Source organism: Notolabrus celidotus, chromosome 19 (assembly GCF_009762535.1).
Source record: "Notolabrus celidotus isolate fNotCel1 chromosome 19, fNotCel1.pri, whole genome shotgun sequence".
In the NCBI taxonomy this organism is placed as follows: Eukaryota; Metazoa; Chordata; class Actinopteri; order Labriformes; family Labridae; genus Notolabrus; species Notolabrus celidotus.
Window position 1 is genome coordinate 17,708,273 of NC_048290.1, and position 23,418 is coordinate 17,731,690.

The following is a 23,418-nucleotide window of genomic DNA, read 5'->3' on the forward strand; positions in this document are numbered from 1 at the left end:
AAAACTTGAGGTTTTTAAAGACTTTCCAGCTTGAACAATGGGGTTGTTTAACAAAGAGCATGAAAGAAAAACTGTGGAACAAATCAAACAGTTTGTTATATCTCACTGCTTTTAAATCATTCTACAATCGGCCCAGAGGGGGCGCCTGAAGTGTTTGTCACATTGGCTGACAGTGTGGTGTTTTCTTGGTTTTGGTTCTGAGACGTTTTTTGAGATTAGCCTCTGAGCTAGTTGAAGTGCTAACCCAGAAGTACATAATGCAAATTTTATTTTTCGAGTGAGTCATTGACATAATGGGCACCGTCAGTCTTGCAGAGGGCGGAGCTTAGCAGGAAATGAGACGCAACTCGTCAACTGCCCAGGCTTCATAAATCATTTGAGAATCGTTTTACGCAGCGACTCTGCTTCATGAAGTCTGTGTGATGTGTGAGGACTTTGGTTGATCAGACAGTTATTTGTACATCTACAGCCAGGGTCTACTTGGTGTGGTCCTGTACCCAGTGACAGAGCCTGTGGCAGTAAGTCTGTGGACTGACGGTGGAGAAGGAGCGGCCTGGATGTCTCAGCCTCTTCCAAAAATGCTCCAGCCTCTTCTTAAAACTGTAAACTGTGAAAATGTCAATGATGCCGATGAAGTAGCGCTGCTCCGGCCCATCGATGACATGCAGAGGGTTCTTTAAGTTGGGCAACAAACGTCGGTTTTGGACCCGGAAGTCTTGAAGCTCGGCTGTGTCACTGCTCAGCCCTGTGTGCCCAGGGCATGTTTGAAGAGTTCCACCATGCGGGGCATTTTCTGGTTTCAAACAGCTACCGTCTACTTCAGACAAAAGTAAGACGGACTCCTCTTCTGGTACCGCACCAGGGACAGCTGCAGTGCCTGCGTGGACTGGGCTGGAGCCTGGATTCACCGACCTGAATTAGAAAGTGAAAGTAAGGAGATGAGTTGGCACATGTAGTCTCGACAAGTTTCCTTCTTTGAAATTTAGTCATCACACACTGACCGTAAGACTCAGAAATCTGACAGTATTTTTATTTTTAAGAAGCTGATCACAAGAAAAAGATGATTTCTATAGTCCTCTGAAATGTCAGAAACCTCTTGAACCAAAGAAACCTGGGTTTGTCTGTCTACGTGTGTGTGTGTGTGTGTGTGTGTGTGTGTGTGTGTGTGTGTGTGTGTGTGTGTGTGTGTGTGTGTGTGTGTGTGTGCATTAAACCTAGTGAGTCACTCCTGGGCAGATATCAGAGCGTCTGGTATGAGTTTCTTCTGTAACAGTTATGAGTCAGTTGTGGCCTGTATGTTTTTTTTTTATGCTGCTGGATTTTAAAAAAGACCTTGGGGCTGGTACAGAGACCCCCAGTGTCTGGCACTGGCTTTGCAGTGCCAGAATGATGTGTTTTCGTCTGTGCACACCCACTCCTCATGTCTGCATACTCAAAATGTGTAGTTGTAATATCTTGGATGGATATGAATCTTTCCAACAGACTGACGATCTTCCAAATTATCTCATAGTCTGCCTCACGCCTGTCTAACTTGCTGTCTGTGTTTCAGCCCAAACCTTCCGGCACAAACAGCAACAACAACAGCAACGACAACCTTCCAGTGTCTCTACGAATTTTACCAGAAAAAACACAAATGCATCCTGGAGTAACAAAGACTTTTAGGCCTTTAGTGCTGATAACATTTACAAATGTTTAAAACAGTATCATACAAATTATGTGTAATAGTGTAGTCTCATTTTTTCTCTCTAAGTCCTTGTACATGTGAACCTACTTGGAGACAATTTATGATTCATGATATCTTTAGCGGATGTCAAAATATCCAGGAAGAGTTAGTCAAACTGTGTGTCTTAAGTTCTTCACATTGGAGACATTCTTTAAAATCACTTCATACTTCCCTATATTTTTCAGATGTCTCCTCTTTACAGAGTTTAAGGTGTGAATCTCTTGTACTTACTTTGGGGTCTAAATAAATATTAGTGAGTGTTACATAATCCAAACTTTAAAATGTTCTTCTACAGAACACAGGAGTTTTTGATCCAACGCTGCCTCAAACTGTTTGTGTTTTCATCTGAATTTTTTCTCGCTTCAACAAAGTGTTAAGTAAAGGGTGTGAATACTTATGTAGGGGAGAACAGGGTTGGTTGTCACACGGGTTGGTTGGCACGCTCGTTATATCTCGATACCAGAGGGAACGGTCTCTCAAATTGGGGTATGGACATTTCCATAATTAGCATCAGAGCTCACCTATATAGTCTTCTCTGGAGTAAGACAGCTGAACTTAAGGTGAGAGGACTTTTTGTGTTTTCCATGTCAAATAAATATTCAGCTCCTCAGTATTTTCCTTCTAGGCTTTTAAACGATGGGTTTATAACAAAACAAGTGTTACTATTACAAAGTGTGAGGGGAAAAGCTATAGTTTATATTTTTATTAGCTAGCTAACTAGTTGTTAGATGGTTGTTAGCCTTGATGCTAGCAAAAAATTCCAGTTGGGGTTGGTCGTCACATTCTCTTTAGGGTTGGTTGTCACATGTAACAACCAACCCCTATGTTAGCAAAATCATGCATGGTGAAATGAGTTGGAGTCATAGACTGTATAAAATATGCACGTAGTATCCGTGACATCACCCATCTGTTCCTGAGAGCTGTTTTGAAGCAAATCGACGGCAGCAGCCATATTGGTAATGCGGAACTCAACTGGGCAGAGTGTGATGTAGTGTGAGTCTCTTAGCCAATGGCTGTGTGTTCCCGACCGGGAGTCACGTCAGTCATGTCCTTATTTGGGCAAAACTCATAATCTTAATATTTTCTGAACCGTCACGTTAGAAAAAAATTCACCCCCCGTACAGTGTGTGCCATTAGAGAGATTAGCGTTGTAGGGCCAAGCCGTTTTTTGAACCAGGCTGTAAACATGTTAATTAATGCTGCAAAGATCGTCTTTTTCCCATTCATATCTATGTAGTTTCCGGTGTTTCTGCAGCCAACCTCAAGTGGATTTTCGATGTATTGCAGTTTATATCACTTCCGCATTGGCTTCATCGTTTGAGACCGGAGTTTGCCGCTTGGTTGGAGTACGCAGACCCATCATTTGCCATCACTGTAACTCAGACAGTGACTGCATGTAGCCTAGTTGAGTAGGCCATTATTGTTAGGCCTATTTGTTTTGTTCTTTATGTTGTTATATAGGCTGGCCTAAAGATGTGTTTCCTGTTCATGTTCCTTGATCATTTTATGTTCAAATAAATTAAGTTATGGAGGCCTATCACTTGTCAGTACAATTAAACTTTCAAATTTAGTTCTGCCTTCTTGCCTTTTTTAAAAGATTGTTCCCATTGAAATACCATTGTGACAACCAACCCTACAGTGTGTGACAACCATCCCGTGGTGGGGTTGGTTGTCACAATGTGTCAGAGTGTCTTCGATAGTTAATTGCCTCTTTGATACAATGAGTTGGAAATGAGAGGGATACACATTTCAAGCCAACGCCTTAAGCTTCAATTTAATGTAGGAATGACTATTGAAAGATGTTTTGATGATGAGCAATCATCAAAACAGTAAAAAGTGTGACAACCAACTCCGTTCTCCCCTACATATATTTCATTTTTTTAGTTTTAATTAATTTGCAAAAAATTCCTGCAAAACATTTTTCACTTTGTCATTATGAAGTATTGTGTTTAGATTGTTGAGGGAAAAAATAATTTAATCCATTTTGGAATAACGCTGTAACATTACAAAATGTAGAAAAAGTGAAGGGGTCTGAATACTTTCCGTACCCACTGTACGTCGTGATTTGTAGTATCAAAGATGTAGACCTTTCTGGGAGTTCATGAGCTCCCTTGTCTCGTAGTTCTGTTCTCTGTTTTTTAGTGACTATGATGCACTGCCTACATGAGACCTGAAAACATTATTATTAAAATGATCCTATTAAATCAACCAGGCGAGTAGCTTCTTGTGTTTCAGTGTCGTACATTTCAGTTGACGTTACACCAAAGACCCACATAGCACAACGTAAAGCACTTTCTTCTCTCACCTGATTCCCACTCTCAATCCTAATCCTCCATTCCTGCTTGAATCCTGTCTGATCTCCTTCCAACCGAATCAGCCTGTCGAGTCCTAGAAAAATACTTGCAGACTCGACTCTTGCAACCCTCAAACACACTCTCTTATTCGTCTACTGGCCTTCACGGCGGGCCTTCAGACAGCTGGTTCAGGATTGAGTTGGCTCTAGTCGAGGTCTGTGACTCATACTTGTTAATCTGATAAACAGACCAACTAGTGAACATCGTCTGCTTTGTCCATCAGCACACTGTTGTAATTGTTCTCTGTTCAGACCCTGTATAAATAAACACTCTGCTCCCTTACTGGGTCTTGCCCTGTATCTGTAAAAAAGTTGTTTACTCAGACAAACCAGACTTCCATGTATCATGCTATTTGTTTACATAGCAGTCTGGGCTATCGTTGTGTGAATGTGTGGCGTTGGTTGAAGCAGATATGACTAATCGAGACAGAAGCTGTTTTAGATTTAATCTTATTCTTAAGGACCATCGTAAAATTGCAACACAGTCCTTGTAATGTGTGTTCATGGCACTTTTATTTGAAGCCAGAGAGTCAAAATATAATCAAGGCATCCACAAAAAGAGTGGTTTCTTTTTACTTGACTTGGAGATGGGTACACTCTTCTATTTTAACACTTTCATTTCTCTCGTAGATCAGCAGCAGCATTACATTAGCAAAGTTAATCAACTCATACAAGCAAAAGAGTGAGATGTTGCAGGTAATAACACTTGGTACAACCGTGGTACCAACATCTGATCGACTGCATGATCGAGTTTAAAGAGAGGACCAATCACAAGCTCTGTGGTTGGTCTGCTCGGGGGCTTGCATTTCCCGCATTTACAGCACTTCTGGGATCCCTGCTCATCGGCTGTGTATTTCATCTCCTCTTCTCTATTCTTCATGTAATTATGTCTTTATGATAAACAGCAACATGTATCAGCTGTAGATTAACATAACATGCTCTGAATCTCTGTGGAAAAGTAAACAGAGACCCTAGCGGGGCCGGAAGAAGGCGACCGGCTATCAGAGAGACCACACTGCCCTCAAACGTTTCGGCGGATAATTGCTGCTCCACACGGACACATCGACGACCAAGTATGTGGGGCTCATGTCCGCGTCAGCCCCTGCTGCGTAGGGGCAACGCAGAAGTATAAATCAGCCTTAACACTATGCCAATGTGCTAACTAACTCAGCCTGTCACAGGTCTGCATTGCTTGTATTCTGACTGGGGAAACATATCATTGATGTTGAATATCTGGCGGTCCGTCACTAACATTTTCATCATGTCCTCGTCTCGTTAACGAAAACAAAACACATGTTTGTGTTTGAGTTTGAATCATCAGGGATATATTTTTAGTTTGTCGTCCTCTCGTCTTTGTTATGAAAAAGGGTTGTTAGAGAACAGAATTAAAAAGAACAAACATTATAGTTGAACAGCTTAACTGTTTTGTCACAGCTAACAGCGACTTCTAGATTATGTAAATCGTATGTAGATTTCGGGATATTCACGTTAGCCGTTAAGTGAAATAAAAGTTTATCTAATACGATGAATTATCCAAGAATATGACCGGATTTCTCTCAGGATTTTCTCTGATCATTTACCTTTCCGGCGCTGTTCAATCTGGGAACATTGATAACGACTACCAGACACCCTAAAATGATAAGACAAACAACAGCAGCTACGACGAGGGATGAAGAGTGTTGGACTTGGAAACGTATTCAACAGAAGACGGTGGGCTACCAAGCTGAATTCATGCTGCCGACTTTACTGAGTTTATTAACTCTTTTCCTGAAAAGTGTAGTTTTGCTGCATTCACTATCATCTTCTTGTTTGTTTTCACCACTCTGAAGAACACCTTTATTTATGCTATACTGCCAACTACTGGCCTGGCATGCATACTACCACGTTTTCAGTTTTTGTGCATCTGTGTGCTCACATGACAAAAATTCTTTTAAACTTCAAAGGAAACTCTTTTACGTTTTTGATGGGGCAGTTCTCCTCTAAACAAGGCCTTATATTATGGGAAGAACTTCAGCTAAACTATTGGTAAAATATCACACTTCCAGCAGTGGTCAAAGTCTACTCCTAGGGAAAAGAAAAGAGGAAGTCGGAAGCCTTGAAGAAGAGAAGAGGAAAGCTAAAGTCATCGAGCTTGGAGCAAAAGGGTCATGGACAAGGTGGGAACTCCATAGGAGGTCAATAACTCAGACTGAATATCCTTCGTGCTCAGAGCAGTGTATGACACCCTCCAAACTCCAGTCAACCTGCACAGGTGGGGATTGAGGGAGGACCCTTTATGCAGGTTGTGCGGAGGAAAAGGAACCATGGCTCACATATTGTTGGGTGTAAAACAGCTCTGACCCAGGGAAGATGCCAGTGGCGCCATGACAAAGTGTTGCTATCGCTTTCTGACATCTTAGAGCAGAAAAGAAGAAAGAAACAAGCAAAACCCCTATGTAACACCATCGTCTTCGTTAAGGAGGGGCAGAGCTGTGTAGTGGTAAAGGGTTGAAACACTCTCTGAAGTTCTGGGTACCACCTGATGACCTCTCCTCCCAGCCAAGGATACATCCATTGAAAATGGATGAACTATAGGCCTCTTTGATGTAATACAAACTCATGCAAAGCTTTTGGGAAAGGTAAGTTGCTCTTGTAGCATTTAATCAGCCTGAACGTTAATTACTGGTCAATTATCAAAGTATACTCCAGTGTGAGAACTTCTTTTCTTACTAAGTATGGCAACATTTCTCAAGGTGACAGAATTTGGTGGAAAATCAGCTGTAACTGCAGCACACATTCAAATCAGTGAACCAAATACCACACACAAATACACATACACACAAATACACATACACACAAACACAAACACACACACACACACACACACACACACACACACACACACACACATACACACACACTGACTTCTTGGTTCTCATTATGAGAGTGGCGAAGGACAGGCTCTGGTGACGTTCGTCTTGGTGTAGAGGCTGATAGGCCAGGAGCAGACTGTAGTCCAACACATGGAGCCTCCGCAGGAAGTGTGTGTCAATCTCCATCTGACGCAGGAGCCAGGGGCGCTGCCGGTCTACAAACAAACACACACACACACACACACACACACACACACACACACACACACACACACACACACAAATGAAACACACATCGTAACAAATGCAATGCAAACGTAAAAAGTTCACAATTGGCTTTTAAATTTGATCCCAGTCACATTTAGTTGAATTACTTGTTTGCACCATGGACCGTATAAAAAGATTGACATTATAACCGCTTCCTAAAAGTGAGGCCAAAACACTTAGAGCTCCCACTACTGACTGGCTTCAAGGATAGGTCATCCCTTCAGTTTTTAACAGATGGGAGATGGGTCAAACTATAAAATCCAAACAGGTCAAATAAATGTTTGTCAACCATGGTTTCTTTCATAATAGTTAGTTCTTATCATGCTGATTTATGTCTAAGTGTTCATGTGTCTGACTATCTTACTCTGAATGAGTTATTGACTATACAAAAGGAGGGATAAAGCAGGATCAGTTTAGATCTGACTCTTCTTTCTTTCTCTCTGAAATCTGACATCAAAGGCCGAATTCTGGAATGTTGTCTTTGATCTTAAAGACATCATTCCAGAATGTTGTCTTTGAGCTTAGACATAATTCTAGAATGTTGTCTTTGATCTTAAAGACATAATTCTAGAATGTTTGAATTTCCAGAATTCTGAGGAAAAATGGTAGAACAAAAAAATAATCAGTTGCCCAAACCTTCTTCCATATTAAGGTCATGATTGACAGCTCTGTTGACCAATGAGGCGCCTGCAGCGCTGTATTATCAGAGTAGAGGAGTAACTTTCCATAACCATGAGTGTCTGCTTCAAACCCACACAAGAATCTGTGAAGCTGTGGACTGGACCCACCTGAGGGAGGAACCATGCTTTAGCAACAAGGTAAAGGTGGGTTTTTTAGAGGGCGGAGCTGGGCGTCAATACAGAGGCTCAATCAGCTGAGTCTACTCTGCACAGATACTGGATCCATATATTCCACGAGCACAAGCTGTCAGCACCCATCACAGGGTATTTTGGCTTCACTTTTGGAGGAGGTGGAAAGGTGTCATCCATCTTTGTATAAAGGATGTTCAAAACTTAAGTAGAACTTACTGTATTGGCCTGAACATAGGAAGACCATGATATAAGACCACCCTCCTTTTTAAGACTAATTTTTAGAGAACAATTTTAACTGACACTGATAATAAAATAAAATCATTAAGTGATTTTAGAATTAGAATATCATGTTTAAATGGGACATATGATCACATGTGTAAATGAAGCAGGTATGGCATTAGTGTTTTAATACCATGAAAGTTAGAATAACCTGCAGTCTGCTAAAGGGCACACCTCTGATCCTTTGTTTAGTCACATATTCACAGGAACATTTGAAGACAATTATGTCGTGCTCACCATTGACCGATATTCCGCACACCATGACTCCAGACTGTTTGTTTCTTTGACAGCTGCTTATTGTCTCTGGTGTACTGATAACCGTTTTCTTAAGAAAGGCCAAACTCCTCACCGTCTCCATCTTTCATTTTTTTTGGCCCAGCAGTGATGAGTCACAGGTTGTCCCAGTCACAAGGAGTGCACTCACATTACAGATAAGTGCTGGTATATGTTGTTACAAATATTCACCTTTGATAAAAACCATCAATATCATAACACTGAATTTCAAATTATGCAACTTTTTTCTAATGTATTTCAAGGGGAAAAAATGAAATATATTCCAGACAGTGCAGTATCATGTTGCTGATAATGACAACAGCCAGATGTAAAAAGGGGCAAGGGATAAATGAAAAGGCTGCTTCTGGCCCTCAGACAACAGGTTGAATGGACCATTAATTATTCTTTTAAAGGGCATTTTTGACCTTTTTTAGATAGGACAGCAGAAGAGAGACACAGAAGGTGGGGGCCACTTGACCAAACCGGTGCCCTGAATAGGTCTGATACAAAGGAAATCTTGTATAGCTTCATTCCCTGCAGAATGGACATCACAGAATACATTTGAAGTGCTGCTGCTGTGATTTATAATTCTTTCAATAATATCAGACTACAACAAATTTCTGAGGAATTTCACCTTCAGTGCCAAGTTACAAAAACGATCTCATCAGACGGAGAGTCTGATGAAATCAGTGAATCTGGAACAACTGGAGCATGATAACAGGAAGAGAAGTGAGACTGACTACCCAGTGTCCCAGCAGGGTAAAACCACTACATGTTATTGAATCCACAACTCATGAGTCAACAGGACCATTCTGAATGTAGTCAAGAGAGCCAAGTGTACTGGTGCAGGTGCAGCCCCATAACTCCCCCTAGAGGCCAAAACCGGGATAGCAAAGAGGAAACAAAGTAAGAAGTTAGAGAAAGAAAGATGGAGAAAAGGGAAAATGAAGAAAGATGAAAGGAAAAATAAAGAGGGCAAGATGAAGGGGAAAAAAAGGACAGAAAATAAAAATGGAAGAAGGCAAAGAAGAAAGGAGAAAATCAGAAAGAGTTAAAAATGAAAGGAAGAAAAAAGATTTAAGAAAGAAAACAAGACATAAAGGAAGGAAGGACGAAACAAATAAACAAAACAGAACCAGACGGAAAGTCACCGATGTAGAAGAACTAAAGTAGTGCAGGTTTAAATTCATTAAGTGATTGTATCATCCGTCTGTAAAATATGAAGCGATACCGGTAATAAGGCGAAGGCGATCAGTAATTGGCCAGACTGATATCAACCTTCCTGATGATGTCACGTATGCTCAAACTTCAGCCACTTTTAAACCAAAGTCCAAACTTTGTACCCATTGGTCGTTTTTATTTTTGTTTACTGGACTGAGAGCATTCACTCTGAACCCTCTTTCATTAACCATTCATTCTCTGCATTAGTTCATTTTATTATTTATTTTGCTCACTAAAATCAACATTTAAAAAATCTTCTGTGCCTGAAATAAGGGGGTGCAATGATTGATCATGTAAACTATGATTCCTCACCCAGAGTGATGAACTGGCCTTCAAAGTTGAGGTCTTTGAGGACGACAATGATTTGGCTTCCATCTGGCGCCGGCTCGGTCCAACGACTCACCTCACAGCCCTTAATGTCGTACCTTAATATTAGAACACACACACACACACACACACACACACAGGCTGACTCTGTGCAGTTAACACTGAACTTCTTCTTCTTTTTCATGTTTTCAATGTGTGGCATCCAGCTTAATGGTGCATTACCGCTAAAACACTGAACTAACTCAGGGGTTTGTATTTATGGCAGAAAGCAAACCAAGCTCACCTGGCATTGATTCTATCGTCTGGATAAAACACACTCTGCATAACAATGAAGTATTTCTGCAGAGGACGAGTGGAAATATGCTTTTTAATGCTGTTAAAGATCCTTTAATCATGCTGCAAAGTGCTTTAGAAGATTGATAAAATGCTGTTTGTACCTTTCGTTTGTGTGGGATTTTGATCCTGTGAACCCCTGCAGAAAACAAGTGAGGAATCACTCAGTCCAAACCAACAAATAACCTCACATTCAGTCACCTTTAATGTTTCTTTAACTTTACTATGAACCACAGTGTCGTAGGAGTGCATCGGTGTGTGATGTGTGTACCTAGGAACTTGACCAGCAGTGAATGGGGGTACTTCCTCAGGTGTTCCAGGTAGATCTTCAGGTTAGCCAGAAGGAATTTGATTTCCCTTTTGTTCTGAGTCTTCAAAAAGAAGCGTTTATCATTTCTAAAAGTCCAAAAGCAGAGAGTGAGATGTCTTGTGGTGAGTCGAACAAGATTCAAGCTAAAAAAAAAAACCTTGTTACTGTTTGTGCGAGTGTCTCACGTGAGGAAGAAGTCGGCCTTGCTCTTGGAGTTGCTGATGAACTGGAGGTAACAATGTTCGGAGCAGAGCGACTGCTGATACTCCTGCTCAGTCATTCCTAAAGAGCCACGAAAGCTGGCAAACACCGGGCCTGCAAACGTCTCCATGGTAAAGTCCTACACACGAAAAAAACATAAATATTCAAGAGAGAGAGACTAACACCTTTCAGATGGTGTTGGTTAATCTGACTCCTCCCACTCACCTTATGAATCTGAGTGACCTGGAACTTGAAGTCGTCGTCCGACAGTTCAGCCTGCAGACAAAGAAGAAACATGTCACTGATTGCCAAGAAGTTCTTGTTTACAGTCCAATTAAATACTTGAGAAGCAACCCTGTTCAGATCAAGCAGGTTATTTCTGGTGAGTCTCAGTTTCGCTGTAAATAGTAAGTTCCACATATGCAAACGACCAAGTGTGGATGCAAACAGCTGAAATTTTCACTTGGAACGTCTCACATCAAATCAGAGTAAGTCGATGCGAGAAAACAGCAGGAAATATTTTGGAAAATTAATCTGCGAGAGGCCGGGGATGACGTTTATATTACGCGACTGGTGTGAACACTGAAGAGCAACACGTCACAGGATGGATAAAAACACCTGAGGAAGAGTGAAGTTGTTTGCGCATCGTCTGTTTCCAGTCATCATAGTGTAGCTCTCTGCCGCTTCATCCTGCATCATGTTGTAAACATCACACTGTGACTTTACAGACTGATTCTGATGTCATCCTGCCCCCTGGGACTCACCCCGGTGACCCCCTTGTCTGACGGGGGAAACCTTCATTCCCTGCGGGACGTGTGTGAACAAACAACTCTGGAAAACGTCAGGACAGAGATGAAAATGAAAGAGATGAAGGTGACATGTTGGCTTAAAAAATAAAATTATAGAAGCGTCTATAGCAATCATTTCTGTGAGGTGGACTCTACAGCTATAGCTTGGTGTGTGTATAAGGTGTGTGTTTGTGTGTGCTGTGTTTTGGAGCTCTGCAGTTCAACACAACAGACAGGACAGTCGGCCGATGCCTGTTGAGTCAGCGTTTGCTGTTTGGCTGGGATTAGACTGAAGCAGCAGCTGTGTTTGTGTGTGTGTGTGTGTGTGTGTGTGTGTGTGTGTGTGTGTGTGTGTGTGTGTGTGTGTGTGTGTGTGTGTGTGTGTGTGTGTGTGTGTCACTTCATTCACCCTGCATAGCTCTCTAGGTTAAGTCCTCGTTCAGGACGGGATTCCTCAGCTGTGTGTTTGTACGCTTCCAAACAGAGGAGAAAAACTGCTTCTCTTCATTTAAAGTATTCTTAGAAATCAGAGCGTGACTCACAAAACATCCCTCTTTAAAAATAGAGATGAGTTTCCCAGCATTCATCTCTCATGAGCTGTGTCCCTGGGTTTGATTTCTTGTAGGGCTGTAAGCGTTAAAGTGATATTTTATTTTTAATCACATGCTTTTTGTCTCTTTCGACAAGTCACACTTAAAGCTAGGGTTGGTAGTCACAGAAAACTAGCATGAATTTGAATGTAGCATTTCCTCAGGACTCCGTCTAGGCAGGATATTGTTGGAGACTCAGGTCTGAGGTACATCCTGAGGTTGTAACCGGCCGTGCCTTACCATCACAGAGAGCAACAGTTTCACACATACAGGACCGAATGAGACAGAGACAGCTACCAAATTGGAACTTCTGAAAAGTGCATTTTCTTTGATTTCCAAACAAAACACTGGTGAGAATGTCTTTAAATTGTTAAAATGTACTTAAAAACTGTTTTAAATTAAAAAAATAAATAATGGAAATTTGAAAATGTGTTCTGTGAAAAATAGTGCAATTAATTGGGATGAACTGCTGAAATAAAGTGATTAATCATGATTAGAGAATTGATGGTTTGGCCGCCCTAGTTTCCTGTAAATGTGTGCTACCAAACGTCAACCTCAAGTGTCTAAAATTGAAACCAGTGCAAAAACTGCAATTCCTCGAGTGTCCACTTGAGTCTGTCTCTAAAAGCCAAAGAGGGCCCTTCAGGTCACATACTGAGATGCTAAATTTTTCAATGTCTTGTTGGCACGAAATGCAAACGATTGATTCATTCACGCGAATACAAATGGAAGGATGTTTTGTTTTTACTCGCTTCGTGAATAACTCTAGAGCTCATTTAATTATTTCTGACCACATTTTCATATTAAGGCTGAGAGTTTTGCATGATTAGGGACCTCACTGATTTGACTGACAGGTGTTGTAGTGGTTTTCCAGGTGGCTCAAAGCCCACCTTAGCTCCATGTCTTCGCTGGCCTCTGGATTAAACAGAAGGTAGTTGGAGTTAGCATTTCCAATTTGGCGACTGACATCTTTGGGCTTCAAAACAGCTCTTTAGAAACCAACGTCAATAAAACTACGTCCATGTTTTATAAAATCATTGATCTGTTTAAAGTGTAACTAAACCGCAAACCACTTTTTTTTTATCTGAGAACATATTTATATAGGGATTTGGTAGTGCTGTTAATCAATGTGCTAGTAGTTGAGCATAAAGTATTAAAAGTCCTCAAATTGTGTTGAGAATGTGTGTAGAGACTTCCATCTGCAGGTCGAAACCTGACTACTGCAATGGATTTTTTCTAATGGCTGGCTGAGTTCACGGTGACATCATTTGGTACTTGCCTCTGTCATCGTACTGTATATAATCCACCTAACCACATTCCACAAACTCCAGCCCTGTCCAAGTTTATACATTGACGTTCCAATGGCATTTTTTGAAATTCCTGGGTAGATGCTCTTCAGCCAAAACTAGGGGGTTTAGTTACCTTTTAAAACACCAAATTAAAACAATAACAACCAAGTTAGGCGATACAGGCAGTGGCAGACCAGCAACTCCTTTGTTGGATAAGATTAGATGACTGTTTTCATCAGTGTAGAGAGTGATGTAACAGCTGTTTCTGATCATGAAAATCATCTTCCTCTTCCTCATAAGGCTCTTTCTCTGTAGGGATCCTTTCTGTAATGTTGTCAGACTCTTAGAATAACAACCCGAGCCCGTCAGGAACTTTTAGTGACACACTTTGATTTTGTGTAAGGGTTTCCTCTGCTGATCGTACTCACTGTGGGAGCGTTGTCGATGCTGCTCTGTGTGGCTGCAGACAGTCCCTCCTTCATCATGCAGGTCAGGCCGTAAAACTCGTGCTGTGGCTCAATCTCAAATAATCCCAGAAGCTTCCACTGCTGCCTCAGACCCCCCCACCTCCTCCTCTTCACCGTGCCGGTACGCTGATGGTGCGCTGCCGTCTCCATCTGTGACACAGTAAAACACAGAGATCTAAAAACGTGTGTCCGCTGCTCCGTCCACGGTCTCTGACCTGACGAGGTTTAAAACCTGCAGCAGAAAGAAATCAGAGAGAGTGAGGCCACAGAGGCCAAACACAAAGACAGCTGACTGTCAGTGGAGTCTTTAACAGGGTAACCGGGGAAACCAACACAAAAGGTAGTGCAGCTTCATTGACCATACTCAGTTAAAGAAACAGTAAACTGACTAAACTGCCTTTTCACATAAGATATTTATAGTAAGAGACACAAGATTTAAATAGAGCCGGATGTGTTTGTCAGAAAATGCTTCTTCCACATGTACAGGAAAGATCAGCAAAGACTAAGAGGTATCACTTTGTCCACAGGGGGGCGCCAAAATCATCACAAACAGGAAGTTGCTCACAGGAGCTTTAAAGTGGCATTTTATGAGACATTAATACAAAATCTGACTTAAATTACATCACACAACGACTAGAAACTACAGAAGATAGAACTAAGTGTAGGGGCTTGCTTTTGCCAATAGAATAAAACCTATAAGCCACTGAGGGGACTCAAAGTTGACGCGTGTCCTCATGCAGGATGATTGAATGACGTCCAAACTCTGTGCATTGACATCAACGAGTTTACATCCACTATGAACTTGCAGAATTGACAGGCATAAAGCTATTGTACACAAGACGATAACGAAGATAACAACTAGAGCGGGCAAAAACTGTTTGCTACCTGGTAGCTACCTGCCTTCTACACCTGGCTTGACAAACCCGCCACCTAGTGTGCACACAAGTGCATCAAACAAAGTAAAACAATCCACACATAACATCATGGTTCTAACACTAAGCATCAAAGTTACAACCATCAGAGCAGAAGACGTGAACATACATTTTTTGATTCCACTACAGTCAGTTTCTTTTTCCTTACGTCTAAATTTTGTGGTAAATAATTTGGATTTACGGTAATTCATATTCTTGAAAATAATTTGAGATTAATACAAGATAGCTTGGATTTCATAAGAAGTGTGAAGAAACCTTACGCCCTCTACAGATCCAGGTTGTAGCCTACCACCGAGCAGTTCTGGGGAGGGGCCAACAGGGGCCAGTGCCCCTGTAAAACTGAACCTGGACCCCCCCTGTGGCCCCCCCTCCACACCAAAATAATATTATTCAATAAAAAAAGCTTCGGTACCGCGCCGATGTTACAGGTGGAACACATGCGTGTGGCACTTGGTTCCAGTCCCTTAGAGTGCTAAGGGACTCATGTTGAGTGTAAATAGCCAAACAGCTGCTGTCAGTCTGCATTTTGATCTAGCACACAGTAGTATGTATGTCTAGTATAAATGAATGCACCGATGTTTTGCCAGTTTGTTCTCAGCCGGTCCTCGCCCTTCTCAGTCTCTTTTGTCAGGGTTGAATGTGTCCCTCTGACAACACCCTTGGCCCCAGCCTGGCCCCCCCAGTAAAAACCGCCACTGCCTACCACATGGCTCCTCACAGCCAGGGATAAATAAAACAGGTGGGCAGTGAGAGTCAGAGCACCTTCCTTCACTGATGTTTCGCTCAGTTAGACCAAAACACCTTTGTTAGACCAATTAGCTCACCAGCAGAACCATCATGTTGTTTTGACTTCACCTCTCACAGTGGGTGGAAGTGACTGCACGTTGCCTGTTCTATATAACATTTATACGTCACTTTTTGAAATCTGGCCCTTTTAAAAGATTTTTTGTGACTCTGTTTCTGATTATTTCTGCAGGTCAGCTGTTTGATGCAGAGGTTTCAAACATTGCACAGTAAGCTTCTGCTCCAGATGTGACAGATTAAACTGTGCTCTTTGCTTGAGGCACTTTTCAATCCTCAGTGGACAACCAACAGTAAGTGGAGGTCAGCTTCCGCCCACAAAAAAAATCAATATCAGTTAAAGTGGATGCTTTGCAAACATTGGCATGCTGGATGTTTACCTCAAACGCATTAAGAAGGCAAGTCATTCTACAAATGAACTCTTGACAAGGCTGATGTTCATTAGAAACCATTCCAGGAGACCACTTCATGAAGCAGACTGAGAGAATACCAAGAGTGTGCAAAGCTGTCATGAAGGAAAAAGGGGGCTACTTTACAGAATCTAAAATATAAAACATATTCTGCTTTGTTTAACACTTTTTTGTTCATTAAATAATTCCATATATGTTCTTTCATAGTTTTAATGTCTTTGGTATTAATCTAAAGTGTTTCAAATAATTAAAATAAATACAAACCCTTGAATGAGAAGGTGTTTCCAAACTTTTGACTGGTAGTGTATATTATATCTTCCATTGATTCCAGCATAATTCCTGAATGCAGGAAAACATCTGTTACTCCTTACTTTAGAATTTTGGCTTGTAACTACTCAGATCATTTTGATGCTGTTGATGTTTACTATTTGTGTAAGTCCAAAAGTCACAAAATGAAGCATTTTTCTGCAAGCTTCATTTTTAAATTCTAACAATTTTTTTGGCAAAGTTGCCCTCTTGACTGCAGATGCTTAAAGCCTCAGTGAGGAGTTTTCATGTTGTGTGATTCTGCTGCCCCCTCTGGAAGAAGCCGGTAGTGTTTTTCTGGGACTGCATTAAGAGCACCAACTCCCTCTGTGGGATAGATGTGTCTCTTCTTTTTAATACTAACTTTCTTTGTTCCTCTTGTATCAGGATGCAGAGTGACGAGGTTGTGTGTTGATTCGTAGCTACGTCAGATTATGAACTGTAATGAAACAACGACTAAACTCTGATATATTACCGTTAGCTAGCTCACAGAAAGTGAGGAGACGTACAGTTTTAACCTTACCTTGTGTCATGATGTGAGCATTGCTGTCCCAATAAATGTCTGAATAACATAAACATGCACACGGTTTAACATTTAGCTCTTTTAGCTAGCAGAGCCCTGGTTGTAGAGCTTCTCCGTCTGAAACTTCAACAGAAAAGATACGTCTGTTTGATAATCCTGCCCCAGTATCATGAGGACAAAACATGAAAAGAGAATGGTCTAAAGAAGAAAAGCTCCTCCTGCTTGATAACTCACATCTCTCTGACAAACTTAAGCAGCAGAGCTCGAAACAAAGACGCTTCAGGGGGAGTAGATGATATCGACCTGAACACAGGAACTAAAATTCAGTATGAAGAATTAATCTGATCTCTGATAATCTCATTTTAATGTGCAGGTCATGAAGAGGTATCAGGGTAAGAGTGAGACTATTTCAACGTCCTAAAAAACTTTAAACTAAAGCAGGAAACAGGTTGTGCAAAGTCTACTAAGTTCCCTATAAGATACAATTTATGTTGTCAGATATACTATTTTTCAGTCTCATAGCAACAAGCAGGATGCAGAGCTCCTTTAAAGCTCTTCTCTCTGTCACTGCGACGCTCTCAGATCCACTTTGCATTCAACCTCAAAACAAAGCTTCCTTTCTGATCACAGCCGAGCGTGACCTCGTTTGATGGTCAGCTCGAGCCGCTGAGATCTGAACACATCACGTCTTTAAGAGAACGGTGAGGCAGCGGCGAAAGAATCATTGCAGACCGGAGAAGAAGTTTCATTTCAAGAGAAACAAATGAGGGGATTCAGAAAACTGATCTGAGTCATCACGCTGCCTGGTTTTACTGAGGAAAAGTAAGATAAACTGGTGTTACTTAATCTGTATCCAAATGTGGCCGAATCAAGCCGAGAGCTACAGGGCTGAAAAATTAAAGTAATGTGCCTAAGTCCAAAGAGCTGCAGTTCATCTAGTGCCCACTAGAGTGTCTCCTGCAGTGAGTCAGTCCCAATAGAGCCCTATGTTAAAATGTTACAGCAGAAATGAACATGTTTACAGCCTGGTACAAAAACAGTTTGGGTCTCTATAGCTAATTTTAATATTAACTGTTGGGCTAATTAGCAGGAGTTCTGTTGTTGTTGTTGTTGTTGTTACAATCCTCCGGATCAGATACACAAGACTTCTATTTTTGCTGGATGCCGGAGCACGACACATCAATCTCAACAGAGCAGATGGAGCAGGACAGGAAGTCAGACACCAAAACAAAATGAAAGCATCCGGTTTATTTTGAGAATAAAGCACTCTGTGTTATCACCAGATCGTATTTCACTTAACTACAACAACAAACTGTCATGACGAGCGGAGCCAGGCCTGGAGTCAACAGGTCAGAGGTTTTCAGAGGACTATAAAGACAACATGGATGAGGAGAGGAGGAGGAGAATCCTTGATTCAGTGATTACAGCAGGAAAACCTTGGACACATGACTCCAGCTTTACAGCGGTCCTGCTCCGTGCTACGTTCTGGTAAGGGGACCGGTGGGTGTCGACGGACGAGAGAACACGGAGCCGGACCGCAGCGGATCGGAGACGGACCGGACACGGATCTGGTAGAAGTTCGATGTTAGTGAGGCACAGAGCAAAAAGAAGTTGGATTAAGTCCCTTGATAATTCAAAGGTGTGTTTTTGGCGTAACAATGAATCAAACCAATCAGTGTGTGTCCGCTCTAATACCCTTTATGATCCAAGAGAGCCTGCAGGCATGAGTGGTGCCCAAAAAAATACACAAAGTACACACAGTTCATTAAATGAGTTATATATTGGTGCATTAATTTGTTATATCCACTGAAACAATCATTCTGGGAACAAGAAACGATTACAGACTTTCCATAGCAATGAACGTACATTGACGCACGAGGCACAGCAGCTTAACTTTATAAGATATTTAAAACTCAGGACACAGCAACTGTATTGAGCAGTTGTGTTCGAGGGTTGTAAACAAACCCTTTAGTTTTGTGTTATTATGTTTGTTTCTGTTTCATGTGTTCGAGAGCATGCGTGATGGAGGGCTTGTTGAGTTTTTGGTCAGTGCAGAGCTGAGGTGAAGCATGTGAGGAGACAGCAGTGAGTTGTTCTCGTCTTAGCATCACAAAATCTGCCTCGTAAAGTATCACGGTGTAAGGAGAGGAGGGAAACATGCTTTAAGCCCTCTGTACTGAAAAAGTTTCACCGTATCAGCACAAATACAAATGAGTGAGCTGCTGGTTGTCTCCGTGTAAAAGCAAAGTGATGCATGTTGGGAACTGATATGCCGATCTTACTGTCTCTTTAATGCAGCCTCTAAATATCAGGAAAGTACTCCACCACTGACTTTCTGCTTCTTGAAGATAGTAATGTGCCTGACCACACCTTATCCAAGATTGTTTGGACTGTACCGGGTGTATGAGAGAGCTCTGTACTCTGCATGCTGATTCACTCCTCATCTGGTCATCAGCTGTTCTCATCAGCTGGTCACTTCTATCCAATAGCAATGCAGCACACCCTCACCGTTAGCCTATCATATCCCCGCCGTCTCTCGAAGTACATCTCTCTCTTCCTCCAGTTCAGTACAGCTTCATCATCTCATCTCCCTCAGTCGACTCCACACGGGATAGATTTTGCTGCCGCTCAGGGATCGATCACCCTGTCCCCCTGCAGAGTTCAAGATGAGTCCAGGAGACTGACACTAACTCAATATCAATCAAATACAATCTGCTGACTCCTCATTTCATTCTACCTCATCTTTTTTTCCATGTTTGGTCACATTTGGACCCCCCCCCCAAAAAACATGCCAGTAACTAAACTGCAAAACCGGAGTCGCACAAACAGCTGGTGTCATAATGGTGGCCGGTGCAGGCATGATTAGATGTGTGTTTTCGTGTGTTTGTGTTAACACTAGAGGAACTCTGGAAGTGATAATGCGATGACTGCAGCAGGTGACGATGAACCCAAAGAGTCATCACTTGACTCTGCAGTTTCCTTCCTCGCTCTGAGCCGCAGTATCACTGGCTGCATCACTTATCGACAGCTGAGTACGCAGAGCAACATCAGGAGGACACCGAGACAAAACTAAACAGATGATGTCATCTATTTGGAAGAAAGATGACATCTATCCCTGCTTCGCCTGTAAAGTCCTTACAGTTGATGATATATGTTACAGATGCATGATATAAACCCATCTGAGAAAGTATCATTAGTATTCTTATTTATTAAGTAACGTAATTTCAACCGTGGAACACAAACAATTAAAGTTGCTTTCATTTCCTCCCTTACATGGCTTCACATTCGGGAGGTATGGAAACATTACATTACGTACAGAGAAGAAGAACTGAGCTGCAACAAGCTGTGAGAGAGAACACATGGCGGTGATGGTGTGGATGTTTTTCAGTTTCAGAGGCGAACACCATTGAAATTTGCAAAACATGCTGCATGTTTTCCGAGAGGAGGAAAAAGTCCTCAAGTTTAACAACAAATCTTTCAGTCACCTGATAAGTTTTCATCGTAATGAGGATGTACAAAAAGAAATACAAAGTAGCAGGCGCTAAAGCTAGCATTAGCATCAAAAACTCGACATTAGAGATCTGCAGAAAGTTTGTCAGAGTCGACCCAAAGCTGCAGCAGCGAAGGATAAATTCAGAGAACGTTCAGCTCCTACAGCTCTCTACACACACTCACAGTCTGATCCACAACAACGTCAAGGACACAAGTCTGATTACGGACAGACAGCATTTAACAGCCCGGTGGCTGAATGTGTGCAGAAGAAACATATTTTAGAATAAAAATGTAAAAAATATCGTCCATCAGGAGCAGGTGACAATCGGTTATTGGTATCCGCTTGAAAAAATTCCACATCATGCTTCTCTGCTGTAAATCCGAGCGTCTGATTCTTAGAAAGAGCTTTTTATTTCTTTGAAAGGATATTGTTCTTTCAGCGAAGCACACAGAAAAAATGATTTAAAGCTCCTGTGAGGAACTTCATGTGTGTTGATTTTGTCGTCCCCTGTGGACAAACCTGACTCTTTCCTGATTTTCTCCTGTTCATGTAGAAATCGTATTTATAAAACGATCTCTACTCTGTTTCCTTCGACAGTCCGATTTATAACTCACTGAGAATCTTTGCTGTGGAGATTGTAAAGCAGAAAGAGACGGGTTGTTTGTGCAGCCTGCGGTGACATCAGCTCGTCTTTACGCTGGCGGTCTGAAGAAGCGTCAGAATATACTTCTGTCTGCTTCATCACCTCGTCACGGCAGCTCTAACGAGAAGCCGGCTCACCTCATGCACAGTTACCGCAAACAAACACTGCTTTCCTGAGAATTGATTTTCTGTGAAATGTTTGCGCCAAGTCATGCTGACTTCATGATGTATTAATGATGAGCCACAGAAAGTCAGAGTACCTACTGGAGTTAACGAGAAGAAAACTTCCCAAATTAAACTGAATGAATAAGCAGAGATACCTTGTGTATGCTGTCTGCCTGATTCTCATGGTTTAATCAGAACTGCTGACAATATCTAGGTCAAGAGGTGACTCACTGCGACTTCAAGAGAAGTTTTTCTGCCTTTAATTTGGGGAAAAAAACATTCTTTATAACAGTAAAAAAAAAAGGGTTTGTTTCATGGATTTCACAATGTGACAGTGAAGTTAATGTCAGAGCATATCTGGATCCTCTCAGCATGTCCCCCAGGATGCATGATGCAGATTGATGCAAAGCAGCGATGAGAAAAACAACGCAACAGATGCAGAATGTTCTAGAAGTCGGTGAATGCTGCAGAAACACCCTTCATGTTCAGTGTGTGGAGTTTTACTTGCCTCGTGTGGCTCTTGGATGCAGTCTCCGCGATCCGTCTGTCCGACACCGTCTCTCTCTCTCTCTCTCTCTCTCTCTCTCTCTCTCTCCTTCTCTCTCTCCCTCTCCCTCTCTCTCTCTCTCTCCCTCTCTCTCTCCCTCCCTCCCTCCCTCCCTCCCTCTCTCTCTCTCTCTCTCTCTCTCTCTCTCTCTCTCTCTGCGTGACTCTGCGTCACATGTCAGCCTGCAGACTGACGGTGTGATGACATCGAGCGGAGGCTGCGGTCACACTGAAACACCCCGGCGCCGCACTGGCTGCAGACAGAGAACCAGGAACATCACCTCAAAGGATGTCAGGAAATACACAAGTTAAAAAAAAGGAACCAACCATGCAACTTTGGAGAATTTGCTGTGAAATATTAATTATGCAAGCAACAGTCACCTCAGACTGAGTGCGAATTAATCAGACCACAAATAAACAAAAAAAAATGAACACTTTTCAAAAGTTTGGTTAAAAAATTTAACAGAATATTTCTAGTATACAGTAATAATCAATACTTACAACCAAGCTGCAACCTCCTGTCTAAAAATATGATTCCAATGCAGAAGTGCTAAAAACTGCAGTTCAATCAGGAGAGACACAATTTGAATATTAAGGTTATTTATTACAACTGAATGAATGATGGAACTTGACAGAAATATTTGGTGTAAGGGCTCTATGGGGATAATGTTATGGGCGTAGGATGCGTGAATTTGGCAGCTGAAGAAATCCCCCTAGAGTCCAGACACTGGTGGTGGTGGTTGAAGATCCAAGGAATGAAGACTTGCAGAGACGGGGAGGTGGAGGGGTGCGCACCATCAATGCAAGAAGGAACTAGCAGGAGAGAGAAACACATTTAAAAAGACAGCAGAGTGATGATAAGGGCGTGCCAGTGAGCTATTGGATGATGCCTCTGCTGATTAGCCAATGACAGCTCCGGAGCGTGCAGCTGGAAGCGGGTAAGCTATTGAATGAGGGAGAGGAGAGTTAAACTGCTGTGATTGCTTTTATAGTCATCCTGTCTAAACTTTCGCTAGAGCTACATTTCATCGAGGATCCGCTTGAGGCTGGCTCCGGAAGTACTGGAAACAACATACACACCAATTCAAAAAAGTTGATCTTTACAGCAGAAATAAACATGTTTACAGCCTGGTATAAAAGACGAGTGTAGTCTGTAGGGGGATGAATTTTTTTCTTACGCTGCAATTTCAAAGATATTGAGATTATGAGTCTTCCAATGAGAGGCACAGCTTGATTGGTCGGCGGGAACACTGTAGCTGTTGGCTAGGAGGCTTAAAGCCCGCTTCTTTACGTCACAATCGCTTGACAGCAGCAATATGGCTGCCACCGATGAGTGGCCTCAAAACAGCGCTTCAGAAACAGATGGGTGACGTCATGGATCCTACGTCCATACTTTATACAGTCTATGCTTACAACACATATTACCTGATTCCTTCTAAAGAGGTTTAACAAATTAGACTGTATAAAGTATGGACGTAGTATCTGTGACGAAAGACCAATGGTGCCCTGATAAGC

At 41.9% G+C, this 23,418-nt stretch overlaps 1 protein-coding gene across 2 annotated transcripts; it reads right to left on the bottom strand.

Moving 5' to 3' along the window:
- Positions 1-251: 251 nt before the first annotated feature.
- On the bottom strand, positions 252-21,959 carry pip5kl1 (phosphatidylinositol-4-phosphate 5-kinase-like 1). Of its 2 annotated transcripts, XM_034708945.1 has the most exons (10): positions 21,866-21,959; positions 14,047-14,235; positions 11,177-11,227; positions 10,936-11,090; positions 10,712-10,836; positions 10,545-10,579; positions 10,391-10,446; positions 10,093-10,205; positions 6,981-7,143; positions 477-912 (listed from the first exon to the last, which is right to left on the bottom strand). In XM_034708945.1, the coding sequence occupies exons 2-10, from the start codon at positions 14,233-14,235 to the stop codon at positions 477-479; spliced, it is 1,323 nt and encodes a 440-aa protein (XP_034564836.1). In that variant the 5' UTR covers positions 21,866-21,959. The 2 variants fall into 2 exon arrangements, with proteins under 2 accessions (XP_034564835.1, XP_034564836.1); XM_034708944.1 differs by lacking the exon at positions 21,866-21,959 and having other exon boundaries at positions 252-912; positions 14,047-14,380.
- Positions 21,960-23,418: the final 1,459 nt, after the last annotated feature.

What these genes read in the sequence shown, in the direction of transcription:
- pip5kl1 (XM_034708944.1), bottom strand. Translation starts at nt 14,235, where the DNA reads ATGGAGACGGCAGCGCACCATCAGCGTACCGGCACGGTGAAGAGGAGG. An exon ending in AGGTCACTCAGATTCATAAG is followed by an intron (nt 11,091 to 11,176) that starts GTGAGTGGGAGG and finishes TTTCGTGTGTAG; the next exon opens with GACTTTACCATGGAGACGTT. An exon ending in AAATCCCACACAAACGAAAG is followed by an intron (nt 10,447 to 10,544) that starts GTACAAACAGCA and finishes CGTCCTCTGCAG; the next exon opens with AAATACTTCATTGTTATGCA.